General features: G+C 40.1%; 1 protein-coding gene across 8 annotated transcripts in view; it reads right to left on the reverse strand.

The window, feature by feature from the left end:
* Positions 1–704: 704 nt before the first annotated feature.
* The window catches only part of Rnf111 (ring finger protein 111), a 67,424-nt gene continuing 40,679 nt past the window's right edge, over positions 705–27,449 (reverse strand). For 4 of the 8 annotated variants that reach the window (XM_021230342.2, XM_040739713.1, XM_021230343.2 and 1 more), the window contains 9 exons: positions 26,402–26,721; positions 22,767–23,022; positions 14,614–14,962; positions 12,583–12,735; positions 10,853–10,979; positions 8,669–8,761; positions 6,193–6,288; positions 4,690–4,817; positions 705–2,358 (listed from right to left, as the gene is read on the reverse strand). In XM_021230342.2, the coding sequence (XP_021086001.1) occupies positions 2,241–2,358; positions 4,690–4,817; positions 6,193–6,288; positions 8,669–8,761; positions 10,853–10,979; positions 12,583–12,735; positions 14,614–14,962; positions 22,767–23,022; positions 26,402–26,721 (1,640 nt within the window). In that variant the 3' untranslated portion in view covers positions 705–2,240. The remainder of the gene's footprint in view (positions 2,359–4,689; positions 4,818–6,192; positions 6,289–8,668; positions 8,762–10,852; positions 10,980–12,582; positions 12,736–14,613; positions 14,963–22,766; positions 23,023–26,401; positions 26,722–27,449) is intronic. The other 4 variants (XM_021230345.2, XM_005075474.4, XM_005075473.4 and 1 more) reach the window with 4 other exon arrangements.

The following is a 27,449-nucleotide window of genomic DNA, read 5'->3' on the forward strand; positions in this document are numbered from 1 at the left end:
TGAAGGCCCTCTGGAAGACAGTGTCCAGTCTTTATGCTGAGTCATCTCTCTACAGATCCGTCTCTTTTCACGTGTGTTCTCAAGCGCTCGTACAGACCCAGGCTCTTTAACGACAATCTTATATGCATCAGTCTACTTTTTGGCTTCTCCCCAGTGAGGTAGCAGACCTGGGTCACTGTTCCACTCTTTCATGGCCTTCTATAATGTAGACTGGTAATTAAATATACTTAATATTTTCTTAAAAGATTTATTATATATACAGTGATCTGCCTGCACGTATCCCTGCACGCCAGAAGAGGGCACAAAATCTCAATACAGATGGTTGTGAGCCACCATGGGGTTGCTGAGAATTGAACTCAGGACCCTGCTGAGTCATCTCTCCAGTCCTCAAATACACTTCTTTTGTTCTCTTTTTGTAGTGTCAGCCATGGAATTCAGGATGCCTGCAGTTTGGAAATGTTTCATAATCAGGCTACACTCTGGCTCACAAATATACTCTATCAACCCTCCATCTGCATGTATACTCTGTAGACACATGTTGATAATGAAATTACTCTATTGTGACACTTACTAATATAAAAGGCAAAACTGAATGAAACAAGCACCAGATTATGCAAATACCAGTTACGTGGATCTCATCTGAACTCCAAAATGGCCAATGTAAACCATTTTATAAACACTAATTATGAAACACAAAGACAATAGAAATATAAGTTATTTATTAATCAATCCACTTACAAAGCAGGTGGCTTAATGCAAGCTTATTGACATCTTCACATATGATCCATGGGAACATGTCTTCCACATACAGACAGTGGTATTACTGACTGGATGCATTTGCAATCTTGGGCATATTAAGCATTATTTAAACAAATAAAATTAGGCTATCCTGTATATGAAAGTATCTTGATAATATGCATCCTGAAGTGGATTAAAACTTCCTCCAAAGGAGAAATGTTAGTATGTTAACTTTTATTACTCTATATTATGTTGTAAATCTTAACTATAGAAATTAAAAATTTTTTAATCAGTGATCGACTCTTGGTAATGTCTGAAGTGGGTGTCTATAACCATAGCCAACAGTAGCCTGACAATATAATCTGTGCCTCACAGTATCTGCAGATTTCTTATTTTCAAGTTTAGAGAGAAATAAAACAAGAGACATGTAGATTCAGCTGACTTTATTTAAACTATAAAAAAAAATCCCTTAAAAGTGAATGTGGGAGGGACCCTTAGAAGTTCTATGAATGCATAGATACCTGCCAATGACTGAATCCTAAATCCTGACTGAATGACTTTATAAAATTAATGTAAGCAGATATCTTAATTATTCGTGCTTAGCAGAAGACCTAACAAAATTCTACATGTCTTTTTCAATTTCCCTATTTTTTTAAATCTGCAAGTATATACAATCCAGCTAACTCAAATTAATATTTAGTGTTCATGAAAGCTGTTTCACAGCAGCAAAAACTGGATTAGGGAATAAAGTTCCAAATGGCATAGAGAAAGATAAATAGGGTCAGAACAGCAGTCTAAACATATGGCATCAATAGCAACTCTATCTTGCACTGTGCTGGAAGAAAGGATACACCAAGAAAATTCCTATTGATCACTCTGGTCATGTGAGTACCACCTGAATCTGATTGACATGGGTTGCATTCTGTTCCCAATATTAAGGGTGGTACTTAACTCAGAACTCCATATTGTAAATATACAGCAGCCATTTTGTCCTAATTTAATTAAGGAATGTCTTAATACACAATATTATCATTTTCTAGAGGATCTTTATACATTAAACTAAAGTACATGATTGATTAAATTAAATGTTAGTAATGGATAAAAAATTTCATAATTCTCAAGGTACTATGTAAAAAAAAAAAAAACCAAAAAGACCACAAAATACTACTTACTAAAGCAGCTAATCTTGCCTGCAAGTTTAGGGTCACAAGCCCATAATATGTGCAAAGAAATGCAATACAAGGAATCATGCAAAAATACAGTAAAATGATACAGGAAGAAATGTCAAATCTAGGAAAAAAAACCAAAAAGCTTTTATAAATACATCAAAATCAACTGTGTACATAAGTTGTAGGTCTAGCGGTAGCTGTACCATGTAGCAGAGTCAGCACTCCGAGTTCAAGGCTTCCAGATCTGCGCAGGTAAGTCATGCCATCTTTGGTTGACTGCAGTACCAGGAAGGATGGGAATGAGAGGGACAGCAAGAGTTCTGAAATATGGTGTCAACTTTCACTTGGCAGCTGGGCCTCGATGTCCACTCTACATATGGGGCACTTCTTGTTGGTGATCAGCCATTGATCAACACACACTTGGTGGAAAAGGTGCATACACGGAAGGCGCCTATCATTGGTGAAGAAAACAAACAGCAAAAATTAATTTCATGGCAATTCTATGGGGCACTGATTTGCAAATAAATGATATAAACTATTTTGAAGTAACTAAACATCTTTATTTTAAAAACACAGACATGGGCTGGCAGGATGGCTCCGTAGGCAAAGTAATTGCCATGCAAGCCTGACAACCTGAACTCAGATCCTCAGAATCCACATAAAAAGCAGCATGCAATGGCATGCCGTATCTGTAATCCAGGATAAGGGATGAATAGCCAGCTAGACTGCTGCATACCACAGTGAACAAAAATGGAGACCCTGTTTCAAATGAGATTTCTGTTTTAAATGTGAGGACCAACACTATAGGTTGTCCTCTGATCTCTACATGAGCTCTGTGGCACTAATATGTACGCGCACACACACACAAACCTATCTTCTCTAAGAACTGCTGATTATAAAAATGGCACGTTAGACAGCATAATATATGAGTTACCAAGATAAATAATTGACATGTCTATGGAGGCAAACTATATAAAACTGTGAACTGTCAAATCAAGAATGACACTGGCAATTAGTTTTTGTCCCTTTAAATGAGCAGCCAAGGCACTAAAGATGAAAATACCCTGTTGTATGATGCTGCAAACACTTTTAAATATCAAATCATTATGATGCTTGTCAAGACTCATTGAGACATAAATTGTCTTGCAAAAGCTTTGGAGACTGTTGTAGCAGTAGCTGGGCTGTAGGAACTAAAGAACATTATTTCAACCCTGAATATCTTTATACGTTAAATGGGGACACATGCCTAAGGTAAGGAATACTGTTTTCATAGGATAATCACCACACCTACTTAGAAAATGCCACTGCTTTAAAGGTGGGCTAAAGGAAAATGTTCACTTCAGAATATCACACTAAGTTGCCAATAGAAACTGAAATAACTCTAAATCTAAGTTTAACAATGGATGAAAGTATTGCTGCTTAATAACTTTCTATATCTACTTACTATTAAGAACTGCTATTCATAGCCCCATAGTCTGGTATTTCCCACAGATAATACCTAGAAGTGTTCTCTTCCTTTATGGACACTATCAGTTAACATTATAAAAAGACTGTCTCAATAGCTACATGCCTTCACTGGAAACAGAATGCTGAAAAAAAAAATTACAGGTGATGCAGAGATGGCTCAATAGTTAAAGAGACCTGGCTGCTCTTCCAGAGGGCCAGGATTAGATTCCCAGCACCCAGTTTCAGGGGATCCAATGCCCTCTTCTGGCCTCCTTGAACATCTGTACGTACATGATACACAAACTTATAAACAAAACACTTATGCACGTAAGAAAAGTACTAATACATTTTTAAGGACTTAAAAACCCTGTGATGTAATGGACAATATGTATCTTTCGCCTCTCTCAGCCACTAGTTGAAGAGGTATGATGAGCCAGAGGGTCTACAGGTTCCAGAATGGCCAGGGCTACACAGAGAAATCCTATCTCGAAGAAAAACAAACAAGTTTTGATAACAGTATCCTATTATTACCCATAGTTATTATGTCTGATATGATACTAAATTATTATTTTTAAAAAAAATCAAGATACTTATGAATGGGGACTCCAAGCCCGGAGGATCTCTGAGCTACCAACGCTGGCTGGAAGTTGACCTGGTGCTGGGCAGAGGACTCTGTGCTCAGTGCTTGAAGGCACAGTGGGATGTGCATAGGGAGCATCTGGTCATTTATCCCACATGCTCAGTTCTTGGCTCCTAGAAGTGATGCTAACCCTAACTCCCACCCCAAACTTGTTTTGAACTAATTAAACTTTACTGCTTTTACTTAAAAAAAAATTAAAATGGTAAACTGGGAAGTGGAGGCATATGCCTTTAAGCTTAGCACTCGGGAGGCAGAGGCAGGCGGATCTCTGTGAGTTCAAGGCCAGCCAGGTCTACAGAGTGAGTTCCAGGACAGCCTCCAAAGCTACAGAGAAACCCTATCTCCAAAAACCAACCCCCCCAGCCCCCAAAAATTCAAGATGGTAACAAAACAATTATCTTAGCAATTATTAAAAAAAAAGCCTTCAAATTATACTTGGTTAGGATGAGAACATTTGCTAAATCACACAAGAAGTATAGTTATATGGGCACATGCCTGTAGTAACAGCACTTAGGAGGCTGAGGCCTTTTAAAACCTATTGATCTATTTGTGAATCAATCATTTATCTGTGCAATCTGTGGTGTGGTGAAGGCACAAAGCCATGGCTGTGCAATTAGACATGGACTCTGCCATTGAGCCACCATCCAGTCCTTTCTATTTAAGAGAGTGGACTTTAAATAAGAAATATCTAGTTACCTCACATCTTCACCTTCCTCTAAAATAGACAAACAGATAGTACATTTTTCCTCTGTGTCTTCCTCAGTCCCTTCTTCCCCATCTTGTTTGCAGTGCAGTTTCCTCTGTGAGAACCAATCAGTTGTTACCTTATTAGCAGAGATGACATTATTGAACAACTGAGTAAAGTCTGTGTTTATTTAAAACAAAACAAAAACAGAACAAGACCACATATTCATATGTAACTTTTTCCCTATACAACACTGTCATGAATTAACAGATGAATTAAGTGACTACCAATTAACTATCGACTCCTGAAAGTCAGCACGAAAAGCAAAGCTACAAAGAACAGACTCTCCAGGCGTTATAACCCTCATTACTGTTAATTCATGATGATGACACTCAGCATAATTACTACTGCAACACAGTTAATTATTCTTCAAATGACTATTCCCAATATCTTTATATGTTAATTCCAATTATAGCATTTAGTTTAAACAAGATACACAGTTAGTGGTAATGCCTGACTAACACTTTTAGAAAATATGAAAAATACCAACAGTAATTTCCATGTTCATTGTTCCCTGTACAGCACTGAGCATATCTGTTCACTATGAGCAGCTTATTTTAACTCTAGTTTGGAATTTCCACATATAACACTACAGAAATATGAACTAAACATTGGTGGAAAGAACTGGCTAGATGTTTTAGTTTTATTGGTTTTCTAAGGCAGAGTTCCACCTGTGCTAGAACTCATTCTATAGAACAGGCATGTCTAGAAAGTCACAGAAATACACCTGCCTCTGCCTCCCAAGTGTTAAGATTAAACGTGTACACCAGTACCACCTGTGCACCAGTACCACCATCTGGCTTTGTTGTTTTTTTTTTTTATCATTTTTTTTGTTGTTGTTGTTGTTTTATTTTATAGCCCAAGGAGGCCTTAAACTCACAGCAATCACTGTGCCTCAGGCTCTCTAATGCTGGGAGTAGAGGTGTGACCACCACATTACAGCTTAAAAACTGTAGTATTACCACATGATGGAATTTTGCTCAAGCTACTAAAAAGAAGATGGAAGCTAGCATGGCAGCCACACCTATAATAAGGCCAGCACTGGAGGTTGAGGCAGGGGAAGCTCAAATGTAAGGCTAGCCAAGGCTACACAACACCTGAACCAAAAAAAAAGAGCTGAGAGCTAGTAAACAATAAAAAGATGGTAGACAAAGCTTCCTATCTGTCACCTTGTAGGTTTCTTTTTTTAACTGGAAGGAAACAATATATACGTATAAATATTATAAAAGTGAGTATTATATAATACACTAAAGTATCTTGAATGAACATGTAAGAAATCTGTGACTTCCCATCTGAAATGGAAGACCAGAGTATGGGAAGAGATTTCAGAGTATATATTTCAAATAATTTTTATCATGGGAATCACTTCAATAGTAATACTATACTATAGCTAAACTTCACAGAACCAAGGGCCTATAACATTCCATTTTATGCATTATCATAGCAATCCTCACCTTTTTGTATTTATGCGGATATGTGCATCTTTCAATTGTTCCCTGGGATGCTCCACGATTGACATTTCCTAGTCTTTCTTCAAGATGAATCAGTTCCTGAAAGTGAAGAATAGCTAGTATTAAAACCATAATGCATCTGACAGAGGGCTAATCTCCAAAATTTACAAAGAACTCAAGAAGCAAGTCTCCAAAACACCAAAGGGCCCAATTAAAAAGTGGGCTACAGAACTAAATAGAGAATTCTCAATAGAGGAGTCTACAATGGCTGAGAGGCACTTGAGAAAGTGCTCAACATCCTTAGCTATCCGGGAAATGCAAATCAAAACAACTCTGAGATACCATCTTACTCCTGTCAGAATGGCTAAAATCAAAAACACCAATGACAATTTATGCTGGAGAGGATGTGGTGAAAGGGGGACACTCCTCCACTGCTGGTGGGAGTGCCAACTTGTACAGCCACTTTGGAAATCAGTAAGGAGATTCCTCAGAAAAATGGGAATAAACCTACCACAAGACCCAGCAACTCCACTCTTAGGCATATATCCAAAAGATGCCCATTCATACAACAAGGATGTCTGTTCCACTATGTTCATAGCAGCATTATTTGTAATAGCTAGCTAGAACTTGGAAGCAACCTAGATGCCCCTCAGCTGAAGAGTGGATAGAGAAAATGTGGTATATTTACACAATGGAGTGTACTATTCAGCAGAAAAAAAAAAAAAAAACATGGAATCCTGAAATTTGCAGGCAAATGGATGGCACTAGAAGAAACCATCCTGAGTGAGGTAACCCAGTCACAAAAAGAGAAACATGGCATGTACTCTCTCATATATGGATTTTAGACATAGATTTGGGGAGTGCCAGCCTACAATCCCATGGCCAGAGAGTCTGGGAAACAGAACCTTCATTCAGTGGCTGATAGAAACAGAGGCAGACTCCCATGGCTAAGCACTGAGCTGAACTCAAGAAATCCAGTAACAGAGAGGGAGGACTGATGACCAAAGGGGTTAAGACTGGGCTGGTTTAACCCCCAGAAACAGCTGACCTGACAAGGCTAGCTCTTGAATCCCAGACTGATGTCTGAGAATCCAGCATGGGACTGATCAAGACCCCCTGAATGTGGGTGTCAGTGAGGAGGCCTAGGTAATCTATTGAGCCTTGGATAGTAGATCAGTATTTATCCCAGGTATGCAAATGGACTTTGGGCTCCCATCCAACAATAAGAGATGCACTCTCACCCTGGACTCTTGGGGGAGGGTCTAGGCCCTGCCCTGGATGAAATGACAGACTATGGACACCCTCATGGAGGGCCTCACCCTCCCTGGGGAAATGAGGGGATATTGGGGGGTTGGTAGAGGGCGTGGGAGGAGGGGAGGGAAAGGGAGAGGGACTTGGAATTGACATGTGAAGCAACCTTGTTTCTACTTTAAATTTAAGTTAAAAAAACCCATAATGAGCCGGGCAGTGGTGGCGCACGCCTTTAATCCCAGCACTCGGGAGGCAGAGGCAGGCGGATCTCTGTGAGTTCGAGGCTGGGCTGGACTGATAGCCTCCAAAACAATACAGAGAAACCCTGTCTCGAAAAATCAAAAAAAAAAAAAAAACCCATAATGACTATTCCTTTAAGAGTACTGTCAATACTGCAAATGCAACCAACTTAGATATCCCTGCAATATAAGTACTACAGATGCTGGTGTTGCAGCACTATCCTGTAAATCAGGACATGACCATGTGGGCCCTGCGGAAGTCTGGATGTGCACAGGGTGCAGAAGCTGAATTCCTTCCATTTTATTAAGGAAACAAGAGCAGTTCTAACTCATACCAACCACAAATGAGATCTTCAGCTACACACAAATTAGCTTTCCTTTCTCCAAACTGCTTCTCTACAAGAAAGCTCAGTAAGAACAACTATGATTTTCCTCCCATATTCAAATGGTTCTTTATTGGATGTTTATACTGATTTGGTAGGTTTTTAAATTTTTTATTCTACAGGGTGTTTAGTCTGTTAATATGCTTTTGTACTACATGCCTCTGGAACCGGAGTTACAGACAGTTGTGCCCCACCATGTGGGTCCTGGAAGCTGAGCCTGGGTCCTCTAGAAGAGCCAGTGATATCGAGCCATCTCTTTAGCTCCCTGGCCCACCTTTTTTGGTTTTTCAAGATAGGGTCTCTTTGCATAGCTCTGGCTGTCCTGGAGGAACTCGCTCTGTGGACCAGGCTGACTTTGAACTCAGGGAGACCTACCTACCTTTGCCTTCCTAGTGCTGGGATCAGGATTAAAGGTGTACACCACCAACACCCTACTATTCAGTCCCCATTTTTTGTGTTCTTATAAGACAGGGCCTTGCTATGCAAGGCTACCTAGCCTGGAACTCATTAGGTACACCAGGCTGGCATAAAACTCACAGGGTTATGTCTGCCTTTGTCTCTCAAGTCCTTGCTTAATAAACAATAAGTAGATATTTTATTTCATACCTCAAAATTGCCCCTGAAAGGACCTCTGAATGATGTTCCATCCAGTCCTGAAGAAATGTAACGGATGTGAGGATAGCCTGCCATGTCAGGAACCTGTTTTTAATATAAGAGACAGAATAAGTCATTAAGATTTGTATTTTACTGCTAACACTGAAGATACTCAACCTCCGTTCATCTCATGAACTCAACTCAAAAGACAAACATGACTCCAACTACACATTGTATTAATAGGGACAGCTAGGCTCCCCCTAAAATACAAGCTCTCACCTCTGAAATTATGTTTGGAAGAAACAAGGAAAACAGCTGTCTCATGATTTTTCTTAAGATTTATTTATTTATTATGTATACAGCCTTTTGCCTGCATGTGTTCCTGCAAACCAGAAAAGGGCACCAAATCTCATTACAGATGGTTGTAAACCACCATGTGGTTGCTGGCATTGAACTCAGGACCTTTGGAGTACTCTTAACCTCTGAGCCATATCCACCCCTGCCTCCCAGGTAACAAATTTCTTACACAAAGAACTCTGCATATAGTGGATGTGGTGAGACATCACTGTCCTGACTACTTAGAAGGCTGAAGTAAACTGAGGTAGTCTAAGGCTAACTCTAGTTTCAAGGTCAGCATGGGCAACAGCAAAATACACTCTCTGCCCACCCCACCAAAAGAAAAGAAAAAAAAAAGTCGGGTGTGGTTGTGCATGCTTTTAATTCCCAGCTCTCAGGAAGCAGAGGCAGGTGGATCTCTGTTTCTTTGAGGCCACTGTGGTACACACAGTAAGTTCCAGATGGCCTGGGGCCATATAGAGAACCCATGTCTCCACAAAAACCTATGGTAGTAGCATACAAACTTAAGAAATTAAAGCATTCATAAGATGTCAAACTCTCAGTATTAAACAAAAGCATGGATCATTCTTACCTACCTGTCTTGATTCTGTCAGCGAAACTAATTTTAACAGGTTTTTAAAAAAAATATTTTCTTCAGTATAGTAAATCCTGAATATTTCAGATTTCATTTTGTTGTGAGCTGGTCACAAGTTAAATTTATTTGTTACCCCAGGGATACTTGTGTTTTATGGCTATTTATGGACATGCAGTGTGTTAGGAAACCACAACACTGAGGATGTGTGTCCTCTTCAAGGATAATCTGATTAAATCACTCAGAAAGCATAAATACAATCAAAATATCTCAGATGGGAGGCAGAGGCAGGCATACCTCTGAGTTCAAGGACAGCCTGGTCTACATACTGAGTTCAAGGACAGCCACGAATACATAGAGAGACCCTGTCTCAAACCAAAACAACAGCTGGCGGCCTAGCAGTGGTGTCGCCCGCCTTTGATCCCAGCACTCAGGAGGCAGAAACAGGTGTATACTCTAGTGTACAGAGTGAGTTCCAGGACAGGCTCCAAAGCTACAGAGAAATCGGTCAGAGGGGTGGGGGGAACACACCCAAAACAAAACAAAAAACATCAACAACAGACTTCCCTTCTGTGGCTTCGGAGTCCCAGTTTCCTGTTAGAGCAGCTTTGTGTTCCTGCCGTCATCCCCCTTCCCCCCCACCGCAATGCTGAACAAAGGCTCATGAGTGCTGGGCAAATGCTGGCACTGAACTGCCCCAGCTGCTACATCTGGAAACACAAGCTTAGGTGGATTCCTAGTGCTTGTTGCTGTTTGACAGCTCTTGACCAAGAGCAAATGCAGCACCCCAAAGTCCAAACCTGTCTAGGACAAGGGCCAATGAGGACTCTGCAGTACCTCCCCTACAACACAGAGTACTCCCTTTTCTTCTTACATAGTTAGCATTATAGTGACCTTTTCTTTTTTTTCCAACATTGTAGCAACAAAATTTTCATCTGTCAATCAGAAGCAGCAACAATATGATGGTATCAAAGCAGACCCAATCTACTGATTGGGATTCATTGGTGTGTGCCTCTCGGAGACAGAAGATCATGTTTATCTTGGTGTGCAGAAAAGTCCACTTCTCAGCATTTTGTCCACCAAAGAGTATATTTTACAATTCAAATTACAAACTCAGAAAATAGTACACTATCTAATTAGGGGAATTATTCCTAAATTCTAGTAAAATATCTACTATACCAAAATATTTTAATACAATATTTGATTTAGAAAGGGAATGTTACTTTTAGAAGGCAAATATATCAGAATGTTAAAAATTCCCATTTTACCATTAATGGAAGTGCTCCTAACTGTAGGTGATGAAGTCGAGGGGGGGCATGATAATGGGCCAAGTGAGGGTGCAGTGCGCCGGGTGTGTAGGTAGCTGCAGTCACTCCAGCTTCGATTCCCAGTTCCCTAAGAAAGAGGGAGAGCAGTTTAACTTTGTGTCTTCCTAACAGTCTCTTTAGTGCCAACAGAAATGGAAGCAATTTCAAAAATCCTGTATTGTGTCTTAACTTACAAAGCTAAGGCACTTAGCCCTCCCCAAATTTTACTAATAATTTCAAGTATATTTCGGAAATAAATGTTCACAAAGCTTCATGTTGTGAGCATAAGCAGAAAAACATTTCAGCTCAGTTTCACTCCATCATAAAAGCAAGGCAGATAAGGAGTGGTTCCTAGGGTCCCTTCCAAACAAAGACCTGGCTCTCCTCAAGGAGAACACAAAACAGAGCTGACCTTGTTGGGTCATCTGAATTGACGCATGCTCTCCAGGCCTGTGTTTGCTGGGATTTTGGTATTGGTGACAATTAAAAGAGTTTCCACACCTAAACACTTGAACGGTGACCCCACAAGAAGAGCAGAAGTGGCATATAATGAAGCTCCACTTGCGGACTCCCACTCTGTGCTCTGCTGCAATGACTCAAGTGGATTAAAAAGAAAATGTAATACAACCCATTTCATTTCTGCAGAACAAACTACATCTGTCTTTGCAATGGATACTATACTGCAGGTGAAGCAAACATAACCATGACTAGGGAGGTGGATAAAGAAACCAGGCAAGCGCGGTCACATCAGGAGTCTGACCGTAGAGGCAGACACTCATGAAAACAGAAAAATACTCTAGTCCTTGCTGTGGAATAACCCTTCTGTACACTGTGAAGATGTGATGCCCTCATTATTAATAAAAAGCTGATTGTCCAATGGCTAGACAGAATTTTGGGGGCAGAAAGAATAGTAGGAAGAAGATTGGAGTCACAGGAATCTAAGGAGACACCAGGATGGGAAATAAATAAATGAGATAAAACGAGTCGTAGGGCAGCACACAGATTAATAAAAATGGGTTAATTTAAGTTATAGCAGCTAGTTAAAAGACAAACCTAAGCCACTGGTCAAGCATTTATAGTTAATATTAAGTCTGTATGGTTATTTAGGAGCAGCTAGTAGGACAGAGAAGATCAGAGGTGTAGACGGAAAATTCTGCCTACAAGTCTTCTCGTCTATATATAGAATTTGTCAAAGTCAAACTGAGTTGTAGATAATTGAAGCGTGGGGCTAGGAAAGAGAGGCACATGGAGAACACAAGCGGTGGTCAACAGACGCAAACCTTCACTTCAACAGGACTAAGTTGTGGGTTTCTATAGTGTTTCCTCATGGTTGAGTGGGCAGCAATAGATAAACATTCAAAACTGCTTAAAGGGGGGTCTTAAATACCATCACAGAAAAATACTGAGGTATGGATATATTAATTACCTGCGTTATCATTCTACAATGTCCTAATCGACACAATTATCATCTGCCACAAAAGTAAACAAAACTAATAGCTGTTTCCCTGCTTCAGGTGGCTCCTGCCCCAGAACTCAGGGTACTGCTTTTCCTTTCCAGGTCTTTTGCCCAGAGACGGCTTCTCCCAGCACAACTGTTTCCCCACATAGCTGTTCTCTGTCCTATGCACTCCACTACAAGGGATTTCTCCCCAATTTTCCCAGAACCTGCTTGAAATAAATAAGGTACTGACCAGGCAGTTCTCTCTGGAGCCTGGCGAGGATGTGAGGACATGGTTTGAGGCACATGAATATGATGCCCATGGCCATAGTTTGGGTGCATCCTATGTGGATGGGGCGGGGGGCGCTCATGTGCCCGCCTGGAAACACAGAACACAAAAAGACCACTGGAAATAATTGAATAATTGGTTATTTCTTAACGTAGAAAAAATCCTGTTAACATTATAAAAATCTATAATCATGATGAAATTTACATGTATTATAAAATTATAAAATAAGAACAGCACATGAAATTCTCTACACAAACTTACTGCTCATTTATTCTACTATCTCCAATTTAATATCATCCCAGAAACTAGGCATGGCAATGGAAGCATTTAATTCCAGCATTTGGGAGCCAGAGTAAGTTCAGGGCAAATCTTGTCTACATAGTAAGTTCATGGCCAGCCAAGGCTACACAGTGAGATCCTGCCTCAAAAACAAACAAAAAATTCCACAAAAAAGCTAATTTTGGCTTGAAACTTCTACAGTATGTACTTAATTTGGAGAACAGAATGAAAACAAAACTTTAAAAAGTTAAAAACAAAAACAAAAAGTCTTGTGTCCAAACTAGTTAGTTACTTCACATAAACATATAAAAAGCAGGATAATGGAAGTTTTTATTTTGTTACAGATATTTTAAAAATTCAATAATTTTAGTAGATACGAATATGAGGGCTTTTCTTTCCCCCTTGGAGACAAGTCGAGGACAGTTTGCAGGAATCTGTTTTCTCATTATACCATGTAGCTCTGGGGACTGAACTCAGCTTGTCAGGCTGGCAGCAGATACCTTTACCCACTGAGCCATCTTGCTGGCCTCCATAGACAATTTTTATATAGGCTAACTATTAAAACATCAAGCCTATAGTCATACGATTTTTGAAAAACCTAACAGCTAAGTCTTCGTCATGCCAAAAAATGGGAGACAATGTAAATGAGAAAATTAAGCTGTTTTCTAATAAAACTTTATTTACAGAAATTGACAGATGACTATAAATATCAAATCATGAATTGTCAAAAGAAAAAGTTTACTTAGTCTTATTATAAATATACTTCTAATATACTATTAGAAGGTTAATAAGACTTTGTTAAGACGGGATCTCACGTGACCCAAGGTGGTCTTAAATGGAATTCCAATCCTCCTCTACTTTCCACCTCCTAAGAATGACACCATGCCGGGTCCTGGACTAAATCCAGGGCTTCATTGATGCTAGGCAAGCACCCTATCAACTGAGTTATATCATACCCCACCCCTCTATATCAGTTTTTGAAACTTTTTGTTTGTTGGTTTTTGTTTTTTGTTTTTGTTTTTTTGAGAAAGGGTTTCTCTGGGTAGCCATGGCTGTCCTGGAACTTGCTCTGTAGAACAGGCTGGCCTTGAACTCATAGAGATCCGCTTGCTTCTGCTCCCGAGTGCTGGGATTAAAGGCATGTGCCACCATTGCCTGACCAGTTTTAGAAACTTCTACTACTATTCTTCCCTCTTGTAAATAACATGATAAGTCAAATCAGATATTGGGCATCTTTCAATCTTGTTCTTCAGGATCAATGTTGATATCAATCATTCCGGAGAAACAGACTTATTTGCTTGAAGACACTCACACTGTCAACAGCTACCCAACAATGCAGGGTAGGGCACAATAAAGTTATAGTTGGTAATTCTCCAGCTGGGGATAAAGCTCAGCCAGTGGTAAAACACTTCTCTATTAGGTGCAAGGTGCCATGGATTCAATACCCATCATCACAACAACAAAAAGGTAATGTCCTACTATGCTGAAGATTTACTACAGTTACACTACTTTGTTTTACTGTGTCTATCACCCCTACTAGGTGTAAAGGTGTATACCTACTACCTTAGCACTGTGTGGCTAAGGAAGGAGGTTTATGCATTAAAAGACAGTCTGGTCTGCAGTGAAACCTGGTTTCAAATCATGAAAGATTTCCTATAAGAAAGACCAATGGAACATGAAGGAAAGCAAGCAGTTTCCTTAAGTCACAAGACCTACGTTGGGTGCTGCATCATCCTCCTCCTCTGAACTTCCATCCTCTGCATCACTTCATGAGGGTGCAGTCTCTGGGCAGGAGGTGCCGGGGCTGGGATATGGTGTGAAATTGGCTGGTGAGCAGGAGGAAGATGCTGAGGGATGGGTGCAGCTGTACTGCCTAAATGAGTTGGGGGCGGGGGCGCCACAGGGTGAGATGCTGCATGTGAAGTTATCTGAGAATGGAAAGCATGTACAGGATGAGGAATAACATAATCCACTTGAGGGGGAGGCTGAGTCTGAGGAGGAGCATTTCCATGAGAGTGAGGGCAACCCGAGGCTTGATGGTGCAGTGTTCTTGTCAAGGATGCGTCTGCAAGAAAAGTGTATTCTGTTAATACATATAAATCTACTTCATTCACAGCATTATGAGACTGTACCCCGATAAGAACTGGTAAATGCTGAGATGACGTCCCTATGTGCTGTCATTCTCCTCCCACCCCCACAAACATGCACGCACACACATGCGCATGCTCAGATCATTTCTACAGTAAAATTTATGAATTTTGTGCCAAAAAAATATTTTAACTATATATGGCCACTGAAAAAACACCCTTCCTAGAGGTTATCACAAGTAACATACCCATCTATAAGATACAAGTATATATTATTAACTTCACACAATCAACCAAATGTTTAATAAGAGATTTGATTTTTCTTTATTTTTACTTATACCGGTGTGTGTGTGTGTGTGTGTGTGTGTGTGTGTGTGTGTGTGTGTGTCTGTCTGTCTGTCTGTCTGTCTGTCTGTCTTTGTGACTGTTTAAGTGCCCAAGGAGGTCTGAAAGGAGACCTCCTAGAGCTGGAGTTACATTACAGGTGGTTGTGGAGGCTGGGATCCAAACTCAGAACATTATACATTGCTAATCACCACTCCAGCACCCTAAATTTTTTGTTTGTTTTTCAAGACAGGGTTTCTTTGTGTGGGCCTGGCTGTCCTAGAACTTGCTCTGCAGACCAAGCTAACCTCTAACTCAGAGATTCACCTGCCTCTGCCTCCTGAGTGCTAGGATTAAAGGTGTGCCCCACCAGCACCTGGTTTAAACTTTTTAAGTAAATGGGACAGGCTGGAGAGATATCAGTGGTTGTAGTGACTGCTCTTCCAGAGCACGTGGGTTCAATTCCCAGCACCTACATAGCAGTTCACAACTGTCTCCAACCCCAGTACCAGGAGATATGGCATACTCACAGACATGCATGAAGGAAAACACCAATGGACTTTTTTGTTTGTTTTTTTGGTTTTTCGAGACAGGGTTTCTCTGTATTGTCTTGGAGCCTGTCCTGGAACTCCCTTGGTAGACCAGGCTGGCCTTGAACTCACAGAGATCCGCCTGCCTCTGCCTCCCAAGTGCTGGGATTAAAGGCGTGCGCCACCAACGCCCGACTGACTTTTTTTTTTAAAGTATGAATTTACTTTCTAATCACTTGCTTTTTTCCCCAGAGTTACAGATTTGTATTCTTAGACTGTTTATTAGGCATTTTCTTATTTAAAGTACTATTTGTCTATATGGAAATTTTATGCTAAAAATATAGTTTTCCAAATTGTCTTTATTTTCCTACCACAGAGTGTTTGCTTTTCTGCAGTCAGACTGAACACTGGAAACATACTTCAGTATACACTGTCCTGGGTTTAAGCCCAGAAAATGGGGGGGAGGGGGCGACACACATGACTAAATCCCACAAATGAAAATTTCTTCGTCAATTTTTTAACTTTTTGTTTGTCTTTTAAGACAATACCTTGCTACATAACCTAAACTGACTTCAAACTTGTGACCCTCCCACCTCAGCCTTGTGCTGGAATTACAAGCATACAGCTACTTCCTAAATATGTCTCACTTTCCTTAATGATTTATTGTCAGAAAACTGTAAAGGGAATGAGAATCTCAGGTCCCTAAACACAAGTGTGAAACACTATTGCTGCCCTTGCCTTTCATAACTCATGTTGAATCCTATGCTACAGACAGATAAGGCAAGTAGGCCAGGAAAATGCCACAAAGCAAACCCTTAACAAAATACTTTCTCTCATATCTACAATGAAAATCTTTACAAATTTCAAAGTCACTGTTGAAATATTCCTCTCACTGAGAAACTTGCATCTACTCATATTTTTTTAAAAAGTCAATCTAGGTAGGTATGATGTACCATCTCCAATCTTAGCTCCTAGAAAGAGGTGAGAATGGGGGAAGAGAATGTTAAGTTCAAAGCAAGTTGAAGCAACACGATGGTAAAAAAGAAAAAAAATCTGAATTTTAGTTCAAACTTCATTTCATGAGAGAGAGAGAGAGAGAGAGAGAGAGAGAGAGAGAGAGAGAGAGAGAGAGAGAGAGAGAGAGAGTGTTTCAAGACAGGGATTCAGGGATTCTCTGTGCAGACCTGGCTGTCCTGGAACCCACTCTGTAGACCAAGCAGTCTTCAAACTCACAGAGATCCCCCTGCCTCTGCCTCCCAAGAGCTGGGATTAAAGGTGTGTGTCACCATGCCCGGCAGAACAATATTCTTTAGTCTGTTTGCACATTTCTGTGGGTTTGTGCACATGCTCTTGCAGTACACAAACACTAGTGTGCATAAGCCACAGTTTTGTTACTAACTTTTGTGCTGGCTAGTTTTATGTAAACTTGACACAAGCTGGAGTTATCTGAAAAGAGGAAACTTCAATTGGGAAAATGATTTCCCTAAGATTGAGCTATAGGGCATTTTTTGTTGTTAGTTTTTTTGAAACAGAGTTTCTCTGTATTGTTTTGGAGGTTGTCCTGGAACTAGCACTGTAGACCAGGCTGGCCTCGAACTCACAGAGATCCGCCTGCCTCTGCCTCCCAAGTGCTGGGATTAAAGGCGTGTGCCACCAACGCCCGGCTGCATTTTTTTAAAGTTAGTGATTGGTGAGGGAGGACCCAGCCCACTGCGGGTGGTACCATCCCTGGACTGGAAGTACTGGGTTCTATAAGAAAGTGGGCTGATCAAGCCAGGGAAAGCAAGTCAGCAAGCAGCAACCCTCCATGGCCTCTGCATTAGCTCCTGCCTCCAGTCCTGCTTGAGTTCTGGTCCTGACTTCCTTCAATGATGGACATGATGTGCAAATGCAAGCCAAATAAACCCTTTCCCTCTCAAGTTGCTTTTGGTTGTAGTGTTTCATTACAGCAATAGAAACCCTAACCAGGACAACTCTGTTTTTTGAGAGGTTTTCTCATTGGAATTGGGGCTCATTGATTCAGTGTAGTTAATCTGCTGGCCAATAAAGCTTATCTTCCTGTCTTGGTCTTCCAGCACTTGGATTACAGGTACACACTACTATACAAAGCTTTTTCCCATCGTTTCTGGAACTAGAACTCAGTTCCTCATGCTTACATGGCAAGCATTCTACTGATAGCCCTCTCGTAGCCCATCATTTGGGGATATTCTAGTGGTCTAGTTTGGAGCTACAGTTTATCACTCTCTAGTTTATTAAACAGAAGACTATCTTCAAGGCATTTTTTAAGTGAATTAAAAAAATTTTAAAGATTTATTTATTTATTTATTTATTTATTATGCATAGTGTTCTGCCTGCATGAATGCCTGCGGGCCATAAGAGGATACCAGATCTCATTATAGATAGTTGTGAGCCACCATGTGGTTGCTGGGAACTGAATTCAGGACCCCTGGAAGAATAGCCAATGCTCTTAACCTCGGAGCCATCTCTCCAGCCCTTTTTAAGTCATTTTTAATTTGCATTTTATGATATGTACACTGATGTTTTGGCTGCATGTATGTCTGTGTAAGGGTGTCAGAGCCTCTGCAACAGGAGTTATAGACAGTTGTGGACTGCCATGTGGGTGCAGGGAATTGAACCACTGTCATCTGGTGGAAGAGCAGACAGTGCTCTTAACTGCTGTGTCACTTCTCCAGCCCCAAGTCATTTTTTAAAAATAATCTGGAAAGCCGGGTGTTGGTGGCACACGCCTTTAATCCCAGCACTCGGGAGGCAGAGGCAGGCAGATGTCTGTGAGTTTGAGGCCAGCCTGGTCTACAGAGCAAGTTCCAGGACAGCCTCCAAAACAATACAGAGAAACCCTGTCTCAAAAAAAAAAAAAAAAAAAACCACTGGAAAACTACATTTATTTGTTTATTTGTGTAACAGTGGGCACACCTGAGGGCATATGTATGGAGGACATTCTTCAAAACATATTCCAAGAATATTTGTTTGCTTGAGATAGGGTCTTGCCATGTAGGCTGGCCTTGAATTCACAGAGATCCACCTGCCTCTGCTTCTTGAGTGTTTGTAGTCCCATTATGGTTTGTAATTTTTAAAACTAATTTTCTTGTCCACCCCCACTTTCAAACAATTTTCTAAAAGTCTTTTTATTAACTCAATGCTTTACTCTTCAAGACGGCACACAGCTCCAACACTTAGGTGACAAAGTTACTTGTTAGATTATTGCTAACCACGTCTCTCCAACTCACAACTGACCAACATCTTTCAGAGCTTTCCAGCACTACATTCGCAAGTTTTACAAAGTCAAAGTTCTGTTTTAGAATGGGTCCACTTAACTCTTCAATAAGCATTCTAAGAGACGATTTCTGCAACCAGCACAGAATGCTGCCCATATAGGCCACCTACTCTTCATTCCCATTCCTTTTCAGTTACTTTTTCAAAGTTGTTTTGGTTTGGTTTTTCATCACAGAATCTCACTAGGTAGACCAGAGTGTCCTGAAACCTTGCAAGTGCTTGGATTACAGGCATGTGCCACCATGTCCAGAAGTTTTTGTTCTTCTTGAAGCAAAGTTTTGGTCTGAAGTCCAGGCTGACCTTAACCTCTCAATTACCCTGCCTCCAAACTCTAAGTACTGGTACTGGTTTTTCCAGCATGCACCACCATATTCATCTTCTTTTGGAAGTTTATGGATGTTCTTACCAAGTTACAAAAATCTATTAAAGCACATAGATGTTTATCAATTATACATAAAATAAAATTTAAAATAACTCCTTTTGAAATTGCTTCCTAAAAAGCTCCACTTATCATAGAGAAGTTCCAAGCTGTGGAAGCACTAAGAAAGAATGCCCAAAAAGACATTCAACCCCCAAAATCAGAGGCTGATAGTATGTATTTGTGGAGAGTGTTATACTGGAAATGAAATAAAATCCAAGGACCCAATCAGATGCAGAGAATGTAGAAACAACTAAAAGATGATTTGGTTTTTTTCTTTTCTTTTTTTAAGATTTTTCAAGATAGGGTTTCTCTGTATAACAGGTCTAACTGTCCTATAACTTGCTTTATATACCAAGTTGGCCTCCAACTAACAGAGATCCACCTGCCTCTGCCTCCTTAGTGCTGGGATTAAAAGTGTGTGCCATCACTGCCCAGCCAGACTGGTGGTGGTTTCTGATGCTCAATGAAACATGGGAAGTAGGAATTCAGGAGTGTCTTCATTCATGTTTACATTTGCCCCATAGATGTTTCTTTTTATTGTATATCTTTTGACTTAGCCTACTTATGAATACAACTTTATACCTGTGATTTCATTTTGGAAATGCAATTGCATTTTAATACTTTGTATAAAGGAAATTTTGGTTCAAAAAATGGGGAGGGGGGCTGGGGGGTTTACTTGTCACTTATAGTATGAAGACTGCTTAATTCCATATTCACTACTAAACCGCACAGTGTACACCCTGGCTCAATAGTTGAAAGGAGCCTCTGCTGGATGCAGCAGCACATGTATGCCAGTATTTCAGCTGAGATATGAGGTAGATCATAAGTTCCAGGCCACATAATTAAGGCCCTGTCTCAATCTCTTTTCTAATAAATAACAGCAGATAGCTTTATTCTATCTATAACTTAAATATTCATCAGTAGCAGAGCTTTATAGATCACAAAACATTTCTTTCTTTTTTTTTTTTTTCAAGACAGGGTTTCTCTGTGGTTTTGGAGGCTGTCCTGGAACTATCTCTCATAGACAAGACTGGTCTGGAACTCACAGAGATCCACCTGCCTCTGCCTCCGAGTGCTGGAATTAAAGGCATGCACCACCGCCACCCAGGTGACCACAAAACATTTCAAACATGGCTTTCCAAGCACCCTGGCTTCATCACTTAACTCAAGACCATGAACTTTCAAAAGCAAAGACGTTTTCTTAAAGTAATAATACAAACTAGTCACCTGGATCAAAGTTTTTGGAATCTATACCCAATCATAATTATTCCTATTTTATCAGTGTGAAAAAATAGAAAATAAAGGAGGTAAATAGTTCACCAAAAATATCCAAGTTAACTTGCCAGAGTTGGGAAGTCCGCTCATATCATTTCACATAAAAACTTGTGCTTTCCCTCAATCATTCTTTTCCAATGTGAAAAGAGGGGTAATTAGAATGGCTCTGTTGTACATAAATTAAGTATACTAGAAATGCTTTTAAAGGGAAGTGGGGAAATTGGGAACATACACATATGACAAATCCCCAGAGGAAAAGCAGCCTGGAGGGTAATCAAAATACCTTTCACATGGGAATGCAATTCAAATTCCTACCTTCGCTTACAGAGCTCTCCCATTGACAAGTATAAACTGGCACAAACTCTTTGAGAGATATTTAACAATACTGACTTGAAAGTATACTTCTCTGGTTACAGAAAGACTCAAGCAGCCACAAACAACTTAAATATTCATTGAGAGGGCTGATTTAATATAATGGAATGTTCTGAAAGGGTTTAAAAATAACAAATACGGGAGAGGAAGTGAAAAAAAAAACAGACTATTCCTAAGCTCGAGGTTTTTTTTATGTTTGTTTGATTTTTGTTTTATTTTTCAAGACAGGGTTTCTCTGTGCAACAGCTCTGGCTGTCCTGAAACTCGATTTGTAGACCAGGCTGGCCTCAAAGTCACAGAGATCTGCCTGCCTCTGCCTCAGAGTGCTGAGATTAAAAGCATGCACCACCACTGTCCAGTTCTAAGCTCCAGTTTTGTGAGTTAATCATGGTGAGAAAAAAAACAATGTATTATTAAATCAAATAAAAATGCAGAACATTATGTAATGAAATGACTCATTGTTTTTTAACTACTTTTATTTTATGTTCATTGATGTTTTGCCTTCATGTGTCTCTGTGCGAAGGTGTCAGACGCCCTGGGACTGGAGTTACAGTCAGGTGTGAGCTGCCATATGGGTACTGGGAATTGAACCTGGATCTTTTGTAAGAGTAGCAAGTGTTCTTAACCACTAAGCCATCTAGCCAGGCCTATTGCTCATGTTTTTTGGTGGTTTTTGTTTTGTTTTTTTAAGATTCATTTATTTATTATATATATAGTGCTTTGCCTACATGTATGCTTGCATGCCAGAAGAGGGTACCAGATCTCATTATAAACACTTGTGAGCCACCATGCGGTTGCTGGGAATTGAACTCAGGACCTCTGGAAGAACAGCCAGTATTCCTTACCTCTTTACCTCCAGCCCTCAAAGGTTTACTCTTAGCAGAAGTTATTATCAAAATGTTTGTTAAGTTTCCATTTTATAATCAGCTAAGACCTGCTGGGTGGTGGTGCACACCTTTAATCACAGCACTTGGGAGATAAAGGCAGGTAGATCTCTGTGACTTCGAGACCAGCCTGGTCTACAGAGCTAGTCCAGGATGGCCAGAGTACTATGTTACATAGCCCAAGATAGTTACCAATTTTAAGCTGTTTAGTAGATTCCAATTTCCTTATAGCTGCCATGCCTGGATTTGTTGTAGTTGCCCATACCAAATGACTATACAACTCTTTTTCCAAATGGTAAGCCATTCTATCAAAGCTCTCAATCAGTATTCTTTAAATAAAAATTAAGAATTCTTGAATAACATTTCCTTTATTGTGCCTAGAAATACTACAAAACTTTCGCATTTCTTCAGTTACTCCTAAAAACTAAAGCCAAATCCCTTAAAACTTCCTTGCCTAAGAATGTAAGGTGCCATTCAACATATCGCAATTTCACAAACAGGCAAACAGATTTTTCTAGGAACAATCTGTTTGCCTACACTTTCTACATTATTTTTTATATCATTCAACTAAAAAATTCCATTCTTAAGCCAAATAAAACTTATAAACTACTCTAATTCCATGAGGGGAATTACAATGCTAATGTATATGCTCTAGTTCTTTCTCCATTAAATTCATACTTACAAGGAGGTGGCATATAATGCCGACACGATGAGAGAGAAGGCTGTGGAGGTGGCTGGGGCTGGGGCTGCGCAACCATGCTTGAGCCATAGCCATCTATTGCTAATGGCTGAGTCGGGGCGGCAGCAGCCTGGTGGCCAAAGACTGCGGCCCGGGAAGAGGAGACAGGGCAGCAGGGGTCAAAGGCAGATGCACCATGGAAACTCCCACTTCCATGAGTCCTGAGAGCACTGCTGCTCAGATCAACTGGTAATGCCTGCTGAGTAAAGAACAATTAGAGTTTACCTTTCTCAAGTTTCAAGAAAACAACATTTCCTGTCACAAAAAATCCCTTGTGCTCTCTAGGAAAACAAGATCTTCAAATGAACTTGGAAATGGTAATTCTATGTAAGAGTAAAATCAAACACAAAGACAATACTAAATAAAGCCTAAACTCTAAAATTAACATTTTTACAATTAAAATGTGGAATCAACTCTATTTAAGTGAAGTATAAGATATAAGATAAATATTTAACTAATATGTTGCTATACGATTTATTTCTTGGGGCTTAAGATAGCTCACTAATTAAAAACACTTGATTCCTTTGCAGAAGACCTAAGTTCGATTCCTAGCACCCACAGTAGGTAGCTCCCAACTACCTGAAACTCTAGTTCCAGAGGATGTGATGCCCTTTTCTGGCCTCCCTGAAAACATGCATGAATGTGGTACATATAAACAAGCAGGAATATACACATACACATAAAATAACTTGAAAAAATGTAAAGATTTCTTTCTCTTTCATTATGCACAACTGGGACCAGAAGAAAAGAGGGTTTGAAAGCAGACATGCTCTCCTCTGAAGTTCTAATCAGGACTTCAGGACGCCTCAGACAGTATGCTATCTATCACAGCACTGAAAACAGAATTCTAGGAGCAATCTGTTTGCCTACACTTTCTACATTATTTTTTATATCATCAACTAAAATTCTAACAGTACCAAAACAAAAAACAGCAGAGCATAGTAGCATATAGCTTTAAGTCTAGCACTTAGGAGGCAGAGGCAGGAGGCTCTGTGTAAGTTAGAAACCAGCCTGATCTACATAGTGAGTTAGGAAAAGTTTATATTTTCTCCCCTCAAAGAATGTGACTTGAAAAGTCCAAAGTACACAGTAGAGCAACTATGGTCAACAATGAGTATCTGAGTCTTCATGTTCCTTACATGGAAATGATGACTGTGATGTACATGAAGGCTATTCTGTTGATCATCTCACATTTTTTTTAAACATTTGTTTATTATGTATACAATGGCCTGTATGCATGTATGCTGCAGGCCAGAAGAGGGTGCCAGATCTCTACAGATGCTTGTGAGCCACCATATGGTTGCTGGGAATCAAACTCAGGACCTCTGGAAGAACAATCAGTGCTCTTAACCACTGAGCCATCTCTCCAGCCCCAATCATCACGCATTTTATACATGCATCAAATTACTGGAATATATACAACTATGTGCTAGTCACTTAAAACCCTGAGTAAACACTGAGCAGTGGTGGCGCATGCCTTTAATCCCAGCACTCGGGAGGCAGAGGCAGGCAGAGCTCTGAGACCAAGGCCAGCCTGGTTTACAGAGTGAGTTCCAGGACAGTCAAGGCTATACAAAGAGCCCCTGTCTCAACCCATAAAATCCTAAGTAAACACTTGGATCTTACTCTAAGAGCAAATTATAAAGCAAAACTCGCCTTCTTTTTTATTTTATTTTTTTGATTGTTAAGCAGTTAGGTTCAGTACACTTGTAGCTTTCCAAAGAAAGTAAAAGTCAGATGTGGTTAATATACCTGTCACTTTAGACTTCAGGCAAAGCCAACCTAACCTACACATTGAAGATTTTATCTCAGCAGAGTCATATGTGGCTAGAAAGATGGCTCAGCATGAGGACATAGGTTTGATTTCTCCAGAAGCCATATGACAAGCTAAGTGCACACCTATAACCTCAGCCCTAGGAAGCCAGAAAGGGTGATTCCTGAGGTTCATCCCCATCAGCAGTCTGTTAAACATAAGACAACTGTGAGCTAAGCCAACCTTTCCTTTAAAACAATGGTTCTCACTTTCCTAATTCTCTGCAACACTTTAATACAGTTTCTCATATTGTGATGACTCCAAACCATAAAATTACTTTCACCGCTACTTCATAACTGTAATTCTGCTACTGTTGTGCATCATAGTGTAAATACCTGTGTTTTCCTGTAAAAGGGTCATCCACCCCACCCCACATACACACACTTGCACAAGGGTTGTGACACACAAATTGAGAGCCATTGCTCTAGGGTGAACAGAATTGGTAAAGAAAGTCACCTACTGACTCTGGCCAAAAGCCAAAAAGAAACATTGTTTATATAACTGATCAATCTCTTTTGTTTTTTGAGTCAGGGTGTCTTTTTATTCCTAGGTATCTTGGAACTTGCTATGTTGACCTGCCTCTGCCTCTGAGTGCTGGGGTTCATCCTTTCTTCTCTCTCCTCTTCTCTCCCCTCCCTCTCTGCCTCACCCGTCCACTTTTACAGACAGCCTGGAACTCAGACCAGGCTGACCTCAAACTCAGGGATCTGCCTGCCTCTACCTGAATGCTAGGGCTATCTCTTAATCAGCTATATTCTTTATCAACTCAACAACAGAACATTCCCTGACTCATCTGTTAGCAGCTCTCTCAAGAACAGGAAAGCTGGTGGAGCTACCTCACCACTGCCTACAACTTTAGATAAGCCTACTCATTTTTTCAACTCCCATTGTTAGTAAGAGGAAGTTTTCCTTTATGGCAGGGCCTTCCATACACCTCCTTCCCAAGGGGCACAATGACTTCAGACAACCCTGAATTGTTACCAGAAGCAAAACAACATCTGAAATCTAGGTTGTATATTAAACTAATTCTTCAAATTCCCTCTGCATGGCAGAAACTAGCTTCATCTTTTAAACAGAAGACATGTCCATTATTTCTAAGTAGTCTGAACCCAAAAGCCAGCAAAATTAAAAAGGCAAAACAGTACTTTATAAAAGGTCAGGAAGCACAGAGAGGTAGCCTTCTTCAGCTCTGCCTCTGAGTTGTTCAGCCACAAGACAAGCCAGTTACATTATTTCCCTGAAATAACATATTCTGGGTTTTTGTTTCTAATTTCAGAGTGTGTGTGTGTGTGTGTGTGTGTGTGTGTGTGTGTGTGTGTGTGTGTGTGTGTGTGTTAGTGCACACACATGTATAAGTCAAAGATAAACTTGTAAGGACTGGCTCACTCTTCACTACATGGGTTCCAGAGACTGAACTAGAATCATGACTGGTAACATGTACCTTTAATCACCACATCCCATGACCCCAAAAGTGAATTTTACAATAAATACCATGTTCACTTTTCCATACCACTGTTCTCCTTAATTATTTGCAATAATTTAAACCTTCTGTAAACCAAAAATTTAAACATTCATAGTCACCAAATTAGGTCCTTTTTGCATTCAAGAATATGGTTTAGTTTACAGACACTCACTTTGACAGCACCACATACACTAAAACACATCACTGGGATTTTCCACTCTTTCTGAAGGCAACACAAATGAAAAAAATAAGGGGGGAGTAGGAAAAAGAGAAGAGAGGAAATTATTTGTGAAAACCACACACCTGGTCGTGATAGCTGGAACCAGAGCTGCTATTTGCACCACAAGGAGCCTGAACTTGAGGAGGTCTTTCCACAGGGCAAGCAGGATCACTGAAGGAAGGAGAAACTGGGACCGCTGGGTGGGGAGTATGGTGGTGGTGGTGATGATGCTGAAAATGGTGGCCATGCTGCTGAAAACAACTTGAGTGTGGATGTGCTAATGCATGGTGACTCTGTGATGTCCCTCCACATGGTGAGTGCTGGGGACAGCAGGAAGGTAGCCTTGGCATTGCAGGAGGGCCCGTTTCTGGGACAGCACTAGATGCAGTTCTTCTCGAGTCATCTTGAAACAGAAACAAATGCAAAGAATGATCAAATACCACTTTGAAAAAATAAGTACTGTATTCATCTGTAAATAAGAATTTAATGTTATAGTGGCTGGTGAGATGCATCAATGAAGTAACAGACTTGTTGATTGAGTCTGCCCACCTGAGTTAGATGCCTGGGACCTACACGATGAAAGGAGAGAAATTACTACCTCAAGCTGTTATCTGAACTGCACACACACTATACATATACACACAAAATCAATAGAATTTTAAAATAAATATGAATGTGATGATGCCATACGTATAACACATAGTATGCAATGTTAATGTTGTGCAGTATCTCCACTATGACTTTTCTGAAATTATAAATTCTTCAAGGGGTTCACATGTATCATGATGTGTAAGTCTGATAAGAGATTATCTTTTTGTATTTGTTACCAATAAAATTTCAGAAATAACATGTGAATTCTTCCACTTTGTGCTACAAACAAAAAGATCTTCTGAATCCCTAGATCCAACAATACCAATCACTTTCTCATACTGCATACTTCAGGGTACATTCAACTGTACTTAAAGTCATAGCATCCACCTCAGTGAATATCTGGCTGGACCACTATCTGCCAATCCTTTCATTTGCTGCTTATTATTATTATTATTATTATTGTCATTTTTTTTTAGTATGTGTTGTATGGTGGAGGGGACACGTGTCATACAGAATGTTAAATGAAGATCTGTCTCATCC

This window comes from Mesocricetus auratus, unplaced genomic scaffold (assembly GCF_017639785.1).
Source record: "Mesocricetus auratus isolate SY011 unplaced genomic scaffold, BCM_Maur_2.0 Super-Scaffold_100691, whole genome shotgun sequence".
In the NCBI taxonomy this organism is placed as follows: Eukaryota; Metazoa; Chordata; class Mammalia; order Rodentia; family Cricetidae; genus Mesocricetus; species Mesocricetus auratus.